We start from the raw sequence: 15,450 nt of genomic DNA, 5'->3' as shown, positions 1-15,450 counted from the left end.
GAAATGAACAAATCTGAGAAAGGTCCACATGTAGAACCTATATATGTAATATCAAAGCAATTGGACATGATGTTTTTGACAAAAAGTCGAAAATATCACTTTTTACCAAAAATTACAAAAATATTCATCCAAATTATAGATTTGAAAAATTCATAACAAAATGAACAAATCTGAGAGAGGTCTGTCCAAGGTACATATACACCAAGTATCAAAGTAACAACAATTGTAGGTTTTAGGAAGAAGTCGAAAAAGTAAAAAGTTGATACGGACGACGAAAGACAATCACTCACATGATAAGCTCCGCTCGACTAAGTCAACAGCAGAGCTAAAAGGTTGTACCGTAAAATCTGTATTAGAAGCCACATCCCTAATAGAAGCCGCACCCATTCTTTTTGAACAATTGATACCTAAAAATTCACCATTTCTCATATGTGTAGATGCTCTAATAGAAGCCGCATCCCCTCTGTTGCACTGTACCATTTTATTAGAAGCCGCGGCTTTTAATACAGATTTTACAGTAGTGACCGATAACAGACAATCAGTAATAATAGCTCTGCTCAACAAATTTAGTAGCGGTATTAATATACCATACTTCAGTTTTTACAATATCACTTTGGAACCAGAAACATCGCTTATATGTCACCAACATCAAATTATTAATCAAAGGCCACACATTTATTCTCTCAGATCCATCTCATTTTATTTATATTATAGACATATTTATCAAAACTTCTGTACAACATAAATTATAATGTTCACTATTTCATTTCTGTAATTTTGCTATAAAATGAAATAATAAAACAGTTTCAATTGTTGAAGTAAATTTTCTGAACAGCCTCATGGAGTATTTACCACTAAATCCTACGAAGAGTACACTTTTACTTGGTAATATTGCATGGACAGTGGGCAATCTACCAACAGATTTATACATATGGATGTTGAGGGCGCTGTTGTCATGATAATAGGAGATTAGTTAGTTCTTCATTGTTTCTAACTGTCTCCAGTAGTTAGCCACTTCGATTCCTTCCCATGTCTTGTTACCCAACGGTCTAAAATATCTGTGAAAATACAATTTGACTAAAAGTGATCAACCATTATTAGCTGAGGGAATATCTAAAACTGTAATCTTGATACAGCAAGTGTTAACATTGTTTTAGTTAATTTGCTGACAATATGGCCTATTATTGGGACAAAATGATGAAAAAGTATTCTGTAACTGTAATAAGCATCATTATTATGGTAATTGACGCATGTGATCATTTGTGTGTTCAAACCTGCAAGTTTGAATTCATATACTAATGCACTGTGTACAATCTGACGTACGTATTACATTTGTTTACTTTGAGAAAGTCCAAAGTTCATTTATTAACTAGAACTGCCTATGATGGGGACTGTAATTGTAAACGTACTCACCTGTTCATTACATCAGCCATTGTGTTTGTCTCTAGTGTTGATAGCTTTTCATGTACGCAGGCAAGGTTACTTTCAAGTATGCTTAGACTGAAAAAGAAAAGAAAAAGATATTTTTTCAAATAGCTGAATTCAGATTTAAACTGAGTGATGAAAAGCTATTTTCAAAAACACCTGTGTGTTTTTGAATATGAAACAAACGATGGGTATACAATACAGTCGGAGCGTAATTTTACTTCCAAGCTGCATTTTTAAACTTCCATTTTTAAAGTGTGTATCATTGTCATCAATAATTTCAACTTTTTGCGGTATTTAACTATGTGAAACATATTTAGGCTGATTCAGATATATAGTGATTTTATAAGCTTAAAACTGAATGTTAAGTTATGCTCAGACTGTACTGTATATGATTGTGTTTGTAACAAAAAAAACTAAATTGACAGTTGTTCCACAATGGCAACATAAGATATGTCTGTGTTCTTCTGTTCTTGGACACTCACCTGGCGGTGCTTACAAACGTTGTTGGTATTTCATCGTGGTCCAGTGTAAAATGCATGGCTAGTTTGGAGATATCAACACCCTTATCTTGACAGTACTTGGCGGCTTCCTTACACGCATCTTTGATATCATCTGTAGCCGGATGCCAAGATGGCGGTCCCCGGTTCGATAACAGACCCATGGATATCGGTGCTGCATTCATCACTGCTACATTTTTCTCCTGAGAAATGGTAACCCCGGTAATAGTAGTCAATTTATTTTTGTTGGACATCTTGATCCTTGTGTATTTCATTACTGATTTGAGGTTAGATTGGCAGGCTAATCCATGCAGTTCTCAGTTACAGCAGAGGTACTTTTATGAATTAATATACCTAAAATCAGTGGATCATGATTGATTCATCTAGTACCTTTGTAAAGCCATCAATATTTTTATGAATATTCAATTAAATCAAAAAATTCACTGATGATGAAAGTGAATTAAAATCTCGCAAAGTTTGATCATGAGCATTTTCCATTTATAGAGCAGGTATTTTATAATCATACATTCAGACATATAAATAATAATAACTTTATTACACAACTAAATCATCAGAGGATTTAGTAAGGTAAAGAGAATAACAAGACATAAATAAATGTAATAAAAACAAACAATAAAACTGAAATAAATAAAGACTAAAAAAATCAAATAAAAAACTTCACTATTTATAGATAGTATCTTTAAGGTATAGTGAAAGGGCTTTCGCATTTTTTATTACCTCAAGAAAAATATCATCTGGTAAAAATTAGACTTGAGATCACAATCTTCAAAAAGTCTTTTCCTTTCACTTTTAAAGGAAGGGAATTTAAGGACAAAATGCTTCTCATCATCAAGAGAATTTATATTACATCTTTTACATGTTCTGTCATCTAACAACATTTATAAAGATAATTGGTCATTTTTGTTCATAAAAATATGCGTGCCCTGTATATCAGGTGGACATCCACATTGACTCACCTTGAAGTATGGTAAATAATTCAACAGTGAATTGTCATTCAGAGAACAGTGGCCATATGTCATAATACTGTCAATCTTCACTTCACTTCTATCAATTACTTTACTGAAAATTAGAAGATCAAAATTATTCCATCAGTTCAACCAGTGTTTAATAATTAATAATTAAGACATGAATGTCACAGTCCCTGTCATTTAATTATAATATACTCATGTTAAAATAATACATGGAACATCTGCAAACAATTGAATTAATATGTACTCTATGCGGGTACAACTCATCATAAAGTGATTTCCTTTAATCTAGTATTGTACTGATAACTGAAAACTTCCATTGACCCATGTCCAAAATCTCAGAGTACACAAGTGCAACCAAACTAGGTCGCATACGTGCTCATGCATGCTCAAGAAACTGCATTCATAAGTCTGAGTAAACCGTGATGTACCTTTAATAACAACTTGACTTCTTTGTTAATTCAGGTCTTTGTATATTACCAGGACCTGGGTTTGTTTCAGTATCATCACTATCAAAATGTAGCCCTGACACCCCTCTATAGTTTCCACTGAGATTGGTAATGGTAGGACCCATTTATCCACAACTGAAACTATATTTAGACCACATTTGTCAATGTGCCTGGCCAAGATTTATCTTCAACTTTGTGACCCGGTATTTCAGTGATGGCTCTTTATAATGGAATGCAGTTTATACAGTTTAAAGATATGAGAGGGTGGGCAAGGGGAGTAGCTGGTACAGTTTTACGAAAAATAAATGGGCTTTTTACAATTTACAAAGAAAAAAAAGACGTTTTTACAGTTTACAGTGATAAAAAATGGAACGTGTAGAGACGCATGAGCATATTACCCTCGTAATGCTCTTCATTCGGCTAGAGGGCCTTTAACGTCTTGACATTCAATTTTGCAGTGAATTGTGTCATCTAGTTGTTTTACAGATTCTAAAATGTAATTTCCCTGGATTATTCTTTACGATTTTTTATTTGGATGTAAATTCTAGCTTGTATGTACCGAGAAACATGACACATTTTTACAGTGTACGAAAAAAATATTTGATTGATTACGTTGTATGTCTAGCCTGTGATTACAGAATTACGGAATTTATTTTTTCAATTTACGTTGTACGAGCCAAAAAATATTGCAATTACGTTGAACGAAAATAACCCTTGCCCCCCCCCCTCATATAATATACAACAACATTTCTGACCACTTTTTTTCAGGATTTCAGCGTTATTTTTTCATAAAACCAAACAAAAACCAGACTGTGATCCATTTCTGTCACTGATTCAGATCAAGGTCATGAAGTCACTGAAAACCCTAGCATTACAATATAAGCTAATTATTTATTATGGGCGTGCTCAGTTGTTCTCTCAGTGTTGTTGGGAGAGGTAATTTGGGATGAAAATCATGAAAAAGACCCACTTAGGATTTTCAGGAATAAAAAATTACGTGCATATTCAACAGAGACTTGTTCATCAAAGTTTCATCGATATCTGCTGCAGAATTTCTGAGAAAATGTTAGAGATGTAAAGAAAACGCCTGAAATGGGGACTTATAATCTTAAGATCAGTCAAATTATTGGAATAAAAAAAATTATGATTATTATAATGATATAAATTATTAATGATTTCACACACAACTACTGCTAGGAAGAAAATCCAATATTTTTTGGCAATTAATGACGTAATAAATTCAGCTTTCCAAAACTATTGCTACAAGCTTTATATCAACCCTGAAAAGACCGAGTTTTCCTTCATGTAACATTTACAAAATTACAAAAGGTGACTATCTGGTGAAATTCTAATAATTGATACAAAATAAAAATCATCATGACTGAATCTGTCAAAAATATTCACATTATCGGTAGTTTGAAACGTGCACATCACAGAATTTTTTGTTTTCATTTTAAATGAAACAAACTTAATGACAATTTCGTCATGACTGAATTGAATCAAATGACATGCTGAATAATGTATTAAAGTTTATTTGCAATCAGTCAATGTATGGCCGAGAGATGGCTCTAAAACACCACTGATTGGCCATTTTGCAACAAATAACAAAACTGAATGACATGCATCAGTACCCGCCATGAGTGGATGTGTCCTGATGATGTTTGATTGAAATCGCCACTGGCTTGGCTAAGAAACAGTTCATGACATGTTCAAAATGCCAGTCAGTCAAAGGAAAACCAAATATAAACTTGATGTGCACATGTATGTCATGACTTGTCTTTGTATCAACATTAAACATATACTGGTAATTGGTCCAGGCATGTTTTGAGATAGGATGAATGGCAGACAGATTATCCCACAAATGGACAGAGAATGGAACCCACTCAAATCTATCTTTTTAGTTTGATAACCTTAATGCGCAAGTTTTGCAAACTACCATCTGTTAAGAAGTATTGAATATTTTAAAACATTATATACCGGTACCGGGGGATAGTATCCCATTTCGGAGAAAAGTTGGATGTGAAAAGGAATTAGGCAAAGACAAGTTGACAAAATTCCTATACACATACAAACATCAGGAATGCATGCGTAAATTTAACAGCGTTTATTGCAACAAAAGTTAGTGATGAGCGATTGGCAAGGAAAATTGTTTTTATATTAAGAAATGGTAATTTACCTGAAGTTGTCCATTGGATAGCCAGTAATGCCAATAAATTTGGCTTTACCTGAGTCTTTGACTCTCTGCAAAGCCCACAGCGTGTCATTGAGGATGACATCCAGGTTTGGGGCAAACTCCATATCATGAATCTATAATCAACACGAGAAACTTTGGGTAGCTTATTTGCATATTTAATAATTAATTATTCATGTTCAATTTCAAAAATATGAAGATAAAGCACCAAGTGGCAGATTTAAGGATGTAGTAGTTTAGTTGGCACATGATAATCAAAATTAACTTTTTATTTTTTATAGAATCTTCAGAATAATTTATAGAGAGCATGTTGGTTTCAATTTAGGTATTTATTAGAACAACAAAGAAACGAAACATTTCACATGATTTCCAGGAACGACATTCGATGCTTAATTATAATATTTTATTATACCGGTATATCATTAAAGTGAATGGGAGATATGGTAGACAATAATGATGCAAGAAATGTTAAGATGGCTATCCATTGTGGAGTAGCAAGCCAGAGAAAATTTATAATGACATTCATATGTACCAATACTGTTTTTTCTTGTCATATTGAATAATTAGGCTATTTTTGTTGTAGTAATCAGATGAAAGAATACATGTGTAGCACTACAATACATGTATACATAAATACCTGAATAATGTCCACGTAGTTCAACCCCAATCTCTGTAAACTTTCGTTAACACTACGCATGGTTCTCTCGGCAGTAAAATCGAACATTTCATCAAGCTTGGGTTGGTATCTACCAACTTTTGTGGTAAGATAGTAAGCTTGTCTCGGAATGTCTCTCAGCGCCTGTATCAATGATAGAAGGCAGGACAAAGGTGATGAAGAAAGAATATTATTTACGTATAAGTATACGCTTGTATAGGAAAATCTTAGACAGGGCATTTCCGAGCAGGGGGAGCTGTTACATGACTTCTGGTGACATCATTCCAGTGATGTCATTGCTGCATTGCCTTATGGGATATTTGTGTATGAGTAATGACAGTTTTAGCGGGGACACTCCTATCTAAATCCGCCCCTCATTTATTTAGCCTTAAAGGAAACATCAAGCCAAACAACATAATGACCCCTCTCAAGAAAAAGCTCCACAAATGTAGGAGAATGCAATTTACAGTCTCTAGATATTCAACTTTATATCAGTATTATGTAGTCAGCCATCTTGATTTTAAAGCAAAGGATTATGGGTAAAGTGTGACATCATAGAATCTGTTGTCAGAAATTGAGAAAATGATTTCATCTATAACATGAGAAATACGGATGCGAATTAGTTCAATTAGTTCATTTACCTGACCTAGAATTGTCTCTGCTTTACCATGGCCATACCATGGCGCTACATCTATGATATTAATACCACTTTTAATAGCCTTATATACAACTTGTATGGCTTCATCGTCGTCAGTTTCATGAAATACACTACCTAATGACGAGGCACCTGGCAATCAGATATAAATGAAGGACAGTCGGAGTTAGTTGGAAGGTAAGTTTCACGGATATGTCAGTACTTAGTCATGTGACTTTAATATTTCACTTACCACATTGCAATACAGTCAAGGTTTTGATAGTGTTACTTTATTTTTTTTCATATTTAACAATATTATATATATTATAATTTTTCATTGCAAGTAGAAAATTTGATCTTAAGGTAGCGAGAATAAGCAAACATCCATGAAACGACAGTTGTAGTTATTTGTGTTAGAATTTAAAGCACTAATTTGAGCATCAGCTTTCCAAAATTACCAATTTTTGAAAAATCATGAAAAGAAAGAAAATTTTCCTTTTCACTACCTTAAAAAAAATCCTAAATGCATGAAAATGTTTAAAGACACACAGACAAACCATAGAAGAGTAAACTTTGGTGGTATATTTAGTTTTCGTGGACACCATCTCTGTATCATAATCACTTACCAAAGCCAAGGACTGATACTTGTAGTCCTGTGTTGCCAAGACGATTGTATTTCATTTTCATGACATCGTCTCTGTTGTGAAACCCTTCTACATAGGTGGGAGGAAGTCTAAATATAGAAACAATGCAATCTCAGATAATCAGAATGAACTATGGCAATAATTAAATAATACGGAAATTGAATTCCCATTGAAATAATAATAAATAATAATAATCTCTTTTGAATTTTATGGTATTTGTATTTTTTTGTATTAATGGTCCTTGACATACAAAAACCCTCTAAAGGTTTTTAGTAGTGTAATAAAGTTATTATTATTATTATTATTATTATTATTATATAAAATAAACATTTAATTTAATGAATTAATTAAACTGTTGGGATTTCACGGTCACAGGACTTTTGCGTTCACTTCTCATTTACGCAATTTATAATTATTTTTCAAGAATTTTTCATCGGAATCACAACAGTCCACAAACAAACTAGTATAGACATACAGATGAGTACAATAGATGAATTCTATAGAATTCCTATAGAAAAAGTGACAAGCAAGTGTCTGTTAAATTCTATAGAATTACATAGAATTTCTATACAATTCTATAGAATATTCTATATAAATTCTATTGAATTCAACCCCTTGACAGCAAGAGTATATAAACTACTTCTATGAATAATTAATATTTAGTGACAACTTTTGATATTATGGTGAAAATAAGTATTATTTCATTGGTTTATATGCTTTTCTTATAAGTGTTTTTTTTTCTGGTATTAAACTCCGCAGGATTTTTTTCCCATGATTTTTTTTTTTTTGCCATCGCCTCTTCCCCTTTCATGGTCAACTTCTGAAGGGGCGTCTCTCCAGCAACCAACCCCAAACCCCAAGACTGCTATAGAACAGACTTATTAGCAATGTCTATTGTTGTAAGAGTGAATTAGGGATTACGTAGGTAGGATGCGTGCCACTGCAGATATTGCTGGTAGTTTATTAACACGTTTAAACTCAGAGTATGAGGTTAACATAGAGATTTCTAAATGTACACGCATATATCTGCTTTGTGTGTTTTCGAAATGTCATTTTAGTGCCACATAATGAGCAAATTGATAGAGTAGTATTTTTTATTACGTTAATTTTTCCAAAAATTTGTAGAAAATCTTTTATAAAGGTCAAACTGTGTTCCTTTGTGTGGTCAGCTCATAGTATGCATCGAATAGAGACGACCTCTTTTTAATATTCAGTAGGAAGCTGATCTTTTAATGGAGCATACATTTTAATTACTGTAGAATACTTTATTTTCGCTTGGAATTTATTTTTTGCTATTTTCGCTGAAGGAATGATTCCGTGAAAATAAAATCCAGCGAATATACTTTTTTTCCTATATTTCACATTAAACTCATCAAAAATCAGTGAAAATAAATTCCATACAAAACGCCCCAAAAGCCTTTTCAGCGAAAATTAATTCCAGCGAAAATAAAGTATTCCACAGTATCTCTACTCTCGTTATTTGTATAATTCCAAAAACATGTAGAATAAACATAGAACTAACATATGGTCTGTTGCATTCCTGGAAAGCATTTAACCAAGAAAAATAAGAAATGAACTAAGACCCAATGCGTTATTTGATGAAATAACAATGGATGACGCGTTATTATGTTGTGAATTTCTAACCAAATTCTATCCAAGTTTAGATTAAGTAATCACTCACTAAAATTTTCATTTGACTTGGGTCAGCAACACCATCATAACTCTATTACATAATTGGGTCACAATAATAATGTATAATTATAATAGTTTAATTCATCAAATTATTTTCTCTTAAAGTTTTCTTTTTCCTCTTTTGTAGTTTTTAGTTATTTTTTTATTAATGTTTGTATTGATAATTGTATTGTATTTTTTTTTTTACAAAGTAATTTTGTAACATTACAATATAAAAATTGAGCCGCCATGCACTCAGGCTGTCAATCAAGATTTTTAAAAATAACCCTCTTTTGAAATATTAAAATGGCTATTACAAACATTCATTATGTTTACGTAAGTTAAATCTCCTCAGACAAAACAAAACTCACTCTGGTGTAGAATTCTACATGGTTAGATACACTGTATCAAGTGTAAACTGTCTTGATTGCAATGCGGATGTTGTTCCTGAAAGAGCTGTATTATTAGTTCGATCGGTTGTTTAAATAATGGATTAAATAGTTAAGCCCAAAAACAAACGGTGGCACGCATCTGATCAAACCGGAAAAAGCCGCGTTGCTAGTCTGTTCTATAGTAGTCTGAGTCCAAAACATAGATCATCATAGCTGTGTATATATTTGTGTGAGTGTATATAATTATGTGGTGGCAGTACCAACAGTGGTATTAAACTAAACACGTTCAGTATTATAGCTACCTACCTGTCACCTGTCATCATAGTAAGCCAACGCAACTCCGCCGATGTCGGGTTGATAGGTTATGGTGCACGAGAGCGAGGTCAAACTATCACCTGATACTTCCTACATCGTTCGATAGGAATTATGATAAGAAGAGTGGTTTGTCAAATTTTGCATAGACAGAATATATCCTTGAAAACTCGTATTTTGTGTCCTCTTCCATCCAGGTAAGAGCCTCAGACGTTCCCTGTTACACTGCTACGTTGTTGATTTCATCACGTGTACGGGTTTACGTGATTTCGATCATGTTTCGATGGACTATAAATTATCAAGTTTGCTAGCCCTGCTTACATGGCTGTTTTAGAGGTAATATTCACACTGGTACTTGATGGTGACAAGATCACACTCCACATTCACTGACCTGTGCATAGGGCTACACGTATATCGCATAACCAGCGTTGTTGAGAGATTATTCGAGTACTGTGGTGTATTAATACCGGGGACGGTCGATTCGTCACAAGTCGATTCCGGTTCCACAAGTTAATTCGTTCTAAAGTCGATTCGTCCCATAAGTCGATTCGTCCCAAAGTCGATTCGTCAGATTTAAGGTTAGCCTATTACTAACTCGCCAAATAAGCACGAACAGATCCAAACAACAAACTTTTCACGTGCACGTCATGCACTGGCATGCGTAATTGTTCGTTACGCCATTTTGTTTTTGCCGACGCGTAATACATGTACCACGGTTTCTAGTAACGGAAAGAAAAGATAAACGATGAGACTTGAAACAAAAGAGTTAAATCTGGATTAAAACTTTTCTCCTCCCCTGTTAAAGTTAAAGGTAAATAAAATGTCATATTAAAACAAATCGCACCTACTTTCTCGGATATATTCGAACGTGAAAATAAAATATGAAATTTACAGACAAAGTTATATCCGGATATTCATCACGTAAACAATGCACTATTAATATTATCAACAACTAGTTTTATTCAATACCATGGTTGACAGCCAACACATGAACGTAATCTAATAATTCGGCAAGAGCAGTAAACACACCTTTTACAATAACATGTAAGTAAGAAGTAGCGAATGGTGGAATGCTCAAAAGAAATTGAAATGCAAGTTACATCTGTTGCCTATAATTCATAGCATTCATACAAATACACGCAACGTACAAGATATTAGTTAATAAATACAAATACACCGTACACGCAACGTGGAGTTATTAGTTATTGATAAATACAAATAATGTAATTTTCTAATTTGTATACACTTGTTATCTTCCCCTTTTTATTGTCTTCTAGTTTTAGTGACTTTACTTCTGTACTTTCCAAAATCTGTCTTGTGTTAATAAACAAACTATTGTCTCAAATCAACCTCAAATAATCATTTCATGGATTGCATCGGCATGTGACATCCCATTATCATACTTTCCTAGGTGCGTTTTATGAATAACTTTTCTTGTATTTTTTCAAACTCTATTCAGTGACGATTCATTCCTATTCACATGAGTTCCATTTTTTTTTTTTTTTTTCGATCAGCATTACGATCTTGGAGAGGGGTACATTGTAGTTCTGTGTTTATGTGCAAGACTTTGACATCGACGTGCGGCATATGCTATGTCTTGTCTGTTTACATTGCAGGTGCGACCAACTGTATATCGTTACTGACACGCTTACTCGGGTCATTCATGCACAATTATTTTGGGCATTAAATATACAAAACACAGGAAATCCACACTTGAATTTATTGTTTACACCAATATGACGATTTAAAGGTTAAGTATTGTAGGAGAAATGTAACGGGTTTATATTCTTCACACAGAACCATGGCAACTGAAAGTTTACAAGAGTTGGATAAAACACAAGTGGAATTGCTGAAAGAAGAGTGCATATTACTTGATGAAAATGATAAAGTCATTGGATCAGAGTCAAAAAAATATTGTCATTTGATGGAAAATATTAATAAAGGTATTTCAAGCTTATGTTTTCAGTGAAATGTTAATTTATTGCATTTAATAGAAAGCATGTTTTCAAACGAAAATGGCAGACATCTAGGGTACTCTTGCATTATGGAGTTCCATGCCAAGTATTGTTGTGAGCGTATGCATCTTACATTTGTCTTTGCATTGTTCCATTCAGATCAACTTTACAGCAATTAAAGTTGCATAAATTCCACAAAATTTTGAACCCCAAAAAATCATGCATAGAACTCGAGCTCCAGCAAGAAATTGTTATGTCAATCTGGCTGTCGGTTGAATTGTATTGCACTAGACATAATTTTAGAGCCTGCATTTTTCTATGAAATGTTTCATTGAGAATTATTCTGTAAAGAAATCGCTGAAATTATTTCATCTGTCCATAAACGGGAAGTTGTTGCTACGACGATGGGCTACGGACAAATGACTTCAAAACATTCCATTTATATCGGAGGGCGCCCTCTCGTGCCAATCCCCCCCCTGGAAAAAGTGTGGCAAAACATTGTTGCTATGATACATCCCATAATACTGTCTGTAATACCGGTACTAACATTTATCACCGTTTTCGTTCTAGGTGTGGCATTGCACAGAGCATTTAGTGTGTTTTTGTTCAATCCTGAAGGACAGTTATTACTCCAGCAAAGATCTGATGTTAAAATTACTTTCCCAGGTACTTACAAATCCTGCATGTATTTCAATAATTCCATTAATTCATGCATATAAGAATAACATTTTATTGCATATACCGGTATTGCAATGTTTCAGATTTACACCATCATGCTTAATGTATAATAAAACTCTTTAAATTTTTATATTGTAATTGTGGGAATTGTTAAGAAGAGTAGGTTCAAGTTCAGGAATGGAAGAATAAACAGCGTATGGACTGCAATAGATGACTTTATTGAAAGAACTGAAGAAGAGATGTTTTGTCTCCTATTTATATACTCAAAGTAAATATTGGCCTTGTACAGGACTGGTTACAATGAATATGGCCTTGTACATGATTGGCGAAAAGATAAACGAGCTGATTGGTTGAAATTAAAACAATCTCATTGGCTGGCTAAATCTCAGTCAGAATCCTAAATTGTTATCAAGCTCAATTCTCCACAGTAATGTTACAAAATTACAAATTTGAGAACCAGTTAAAAAGTAATGCTAAATATATGCATTTGTTCATTGCAATAAAGCACCAACGTCATTGTACACAGTGTGTTTGAAAATAAATGATTAATTTGTTTTACATATGATGTATTTGTAATGAACGTGCCATGTTATAACAACTTTGACAGGTTTTTGGACTAATTCATGCTGTAGTCATCCACTGAGCGTGCCCTCTGAATTGGATGAAACTGATAACATTGGTGTGAAAAGAGCCGCTCAAAGAAAACTTTATCAGGAACTGGGCATTAAGTCTGAACAGGTACGATACCATAGGTGCAACAGCTAAAAATACTATAGAATAATTATACAATACTCACCACCTGTTGGCAGTGATTATAATAACTGAATGTACAGGGGGCTGGAATGTTACGTTGATGCCAGGGTTATTTTGTAAAAAATGAAACTGATTACATATTTTTACAGTAAAACATAGTCACACAGATTAGGTGATTTTCCGTTCAACTGCGAGATCTCGCGAGTTGCGTGAAAGAAGCACAGCGAACATCTGCCATAAAATTCGAGCGATTTGATTTTGAACTGAAATTTCTTTATTTCGTAGCTTACATCGAAAGACCGATCTTTTACAGGGGAATATTGCGTTTGAATACCCTTACTTCATCAAAATTGACCATCATCAAATGTGTACAGCACATTATTGAGCATGGAAATATCCCTGATATCCTGTTTTTCAGTTTGACTTGACGCATAATGCAGCGAACGAAAAATGATCTATTGACGTGGGATTCGGTAATATCTTGCAAAGTGAAATCTGCAACTAATGTCGGGGGGAAATATTCACACACAAGTACATGATCCAGAGTTTCATGGCAGTCTCGCTAGTAATGAAAGAGGTCAGAAATTTGATAAGGTCTGATGGTTCATCAAGCGCTACTCGCAGTATCGCATACACATAGAATCTACTTCCTATTTAATACGTAAATGTGTTAGTTATTGTTACATTCATACTTGATGAAAAATTTCCTTTCCAGGTTCCATTAGATGAGTTAGATTACCTAACGAGAATTCTGTATAAAGCACCTTCGGATGGAAAATGGGGCGAGCATGAAATTGACTACATTTTATTCATCAAGAAAAAAGTAGACCTCGAACTAAATGCGAATGAAGTACAAGCACATCGCTATATCACGATGCAAGAACTGAAAAATTTTATGTCCGAAGCTGAGAAGAATGGTACCAAGATAACCCCATGGTTTAAAGCAATTGTTGACAACTTTCTTTATAAATGGTGGGAAAACATTGATAATTTACAGCAATTTAGAGATTATAATCATATTCATAGAATGTGATGATGTCATATGCTCCTCACACTGTGCTAATACCCTCCAGATTCAGTTATTCTTAAACGACCATATTTGGTGATCATGAATCCATTGTATTTAGTATGTGTACCATGCATTTTCGTTATTTAAGACCAAAACCCACTTGTTTAATTTAGATCCATACTGCAGAAGTTTCAATCATTTAAAAAAGCTTTTGACAGGCGACTTTGTCGGAAGATGTATACTGACCAGTGATCGGGGGTTCTTTGGTTTGCGTCTTTTGACCTTCTTTGAACAATATTTTCACACATGTGTAATTTATCATAATAATTGTGATTTAAAAAATCACTGCTGTAATATTCTGGACCATGCTGTGATCTAAAACTTGACAAAAACAGTTTGACCTAACTTGATGCGAGTTATTCCCAGCATCCAATCTTTGCTTCGAATCATTACAAATCACACGTGTGCTTTTTTTCAACCAAATCATGATTAGTCAAAAGTCATTGTACGAGTATATAAATTTGCATAGTTCACATATCAAATCATTGCCCATTTGTCAAATTTTACAAAAATGGTTCAATTAAAGTCATTTGTATCTAATATTTATGACTGAATCGGAATAAAGAAGGTCATCAATTTGCATGCATGTAATTAAAGTGAAACATTGTTGAAGAAAGTGACAACCAGGGTACATAAAATAGTTTTCAAGAAAAATCAAGTTTTCCTGGCACAGTTGACAACTACAAAATAAAAATCTTGGTGTTGTGCCATAAGCTTCTATTGTTACCAATCAATTCTACGTACCCTAGATGTAACATCACTACAGAAGCATCAATCCCACTCATCATTTAAGTTAATTGTTCCCTGGAGGCTTATGTGAAGAAATTACAGGTGTGTGCATTTATCACAAAAGGAAAGAGACTTAGTATTTGTTTAAATACTGGTTCTTATAATAGTTTGCATAGGAAAACACTCAACTGTGTAACCACGAACACGGGCAGAACATACTAGGGGGGGGGGGTTGAATGTCAACTAATATTTCACAATTACGAACACAACTTACTGAGCTTTGCAGCGTTCAAATAAAGTGCATTCACAAAATATGGTAGAATTTACCACATAGGAGTGTTGTATGATGAACACCATGTGTAATTGTACACATAATTTAAGACGTATGGAAACAATGCAAGTCT

At 33.7% G+C, this 15,450-nt stretch overlaps 2 protein-coding genes across 4 annotated transcripts; one reads left to right on the top strand and one right to left on the bottom strand.

Moving 5' to 3' along the window:
- Nucleotides 1-674: 674 nt before the first annotated feature.
- LOC100374490 (uncharacterized) lies at nt 675-9,981 on the bottom strand. The gene is made up of 9 exons (XM_085501292.1): nt 9,857-9,981; nt 7,470-7,576; nt 6,851-6,996; nt 6,192-6,353; nt 5,540-5,670; nt 2,903-3,005; nt 1,911-2,128; nt 1,414-1,500; nt 675-1,058 (listed from the first exon to the last, which is right to left on the bottom strand). Exons 1-9 carry the CDS (start codon nt 9,871-9,873, stop codon nt 974-976), a joined length of 1,056 nt encoding a protein of 351 aa, XP_085357418.1. The 5' UTR covers nt 9,874-9,981; the 3' UTR covers nt 675-973.
- LOC100371937 (isopentenyl-diphosphate Delta-isomerase 1-like) lies at nt 9,950-15,358 on the top strand. 3 transcript variants are annotated; one of them, XM_002739155.4, is made up of 5 exons: nt 9,950-10,059; nt 11,660-11,805; nt 12,388-12,483; nt 13,103-13,233; nt 13,964-15,358. In XM_002739155.4, exons 1-5 carry the CDS (start codon nt 9,977-9,979, stop codon nt 14,279-14,281), a joined length of 774 nt encoding a protein of 257 aa, XP_002739201.3. In that variant the 5' UTR covers nt 9,950-9,976; the 3' UTR covers nt 14,282-15,358. The 3 variants fall into 3 exon arrangements, with proteins under 3 accessions (XP_002739201.3, XP_085357419.1, XP_085357420.1); XM_085501293.1 differs by lacking the exon at nt 9,950-10,059 and adding an exon at nt 10,066-10,198; XM_085501294.1 differs by lacking the exon at nt 9,950-10,059 and adding an exon at nt 10,358-10,440.
- The last annotated feature ends 92 nt before the right edge of the window (nt 15,359-15,450 follow it).

The sequence above is a fragment of the Saccoglossus kowalevskii genome, chromosome 7 (genome assembly GCF_978046115.1).
Source record: "Saccoglossus kowalevskii chromosome 7, keSacKowa6.1, whole genome shotgun sequence".
NCBI lineage: Eukaryota > Metazoa > Hemichordata > Enteropneusta > Harrimaniidae > Saccoglossus > Saccoglossus kowalevskii.
This window is presented reverse-complemented; position numbering and strand designations above follow the sequence as displayed.

Coding starts and splice junctions, on each gene's coding strand:
- LOC100374490 (XM_085501292.1), bottom strand. Junction 6,354..6,850: donor CAGAGACAATTCTAGGTCAG/GTAAATGAACTA, acceptor TCATTGATACAG/GCGCTGAGAGACATTCCGAG. Junction 3,006..5,539: donor TATCCAATGGACAACTTCAG/GTAAATTACCAT, acceptor TCTAATTTTCAG/TAAAGTAATTGATAGAAGTG.
- LOC100371937 (XM_002739155.4), top strand. CDS start 9,977: ATGATAAGAAGAGTGGTTTGTCAAATTTTGCATAGACAGAATATATCC. Junction 10,060..11,659: donor TTGTGTCCTCTTCCATCCAG/GTAAGAGCCTCA, acceptor TTCTTCACACAG/AACCATGGCAACTGAAAGTT. Junction 13,234..13,963: donor TGGGCATTAAGTCTGAACAG/GTACGATACCAT, acceptor TTTCCTTTCCAG/GTTCCATTAGATGAGTTAGA.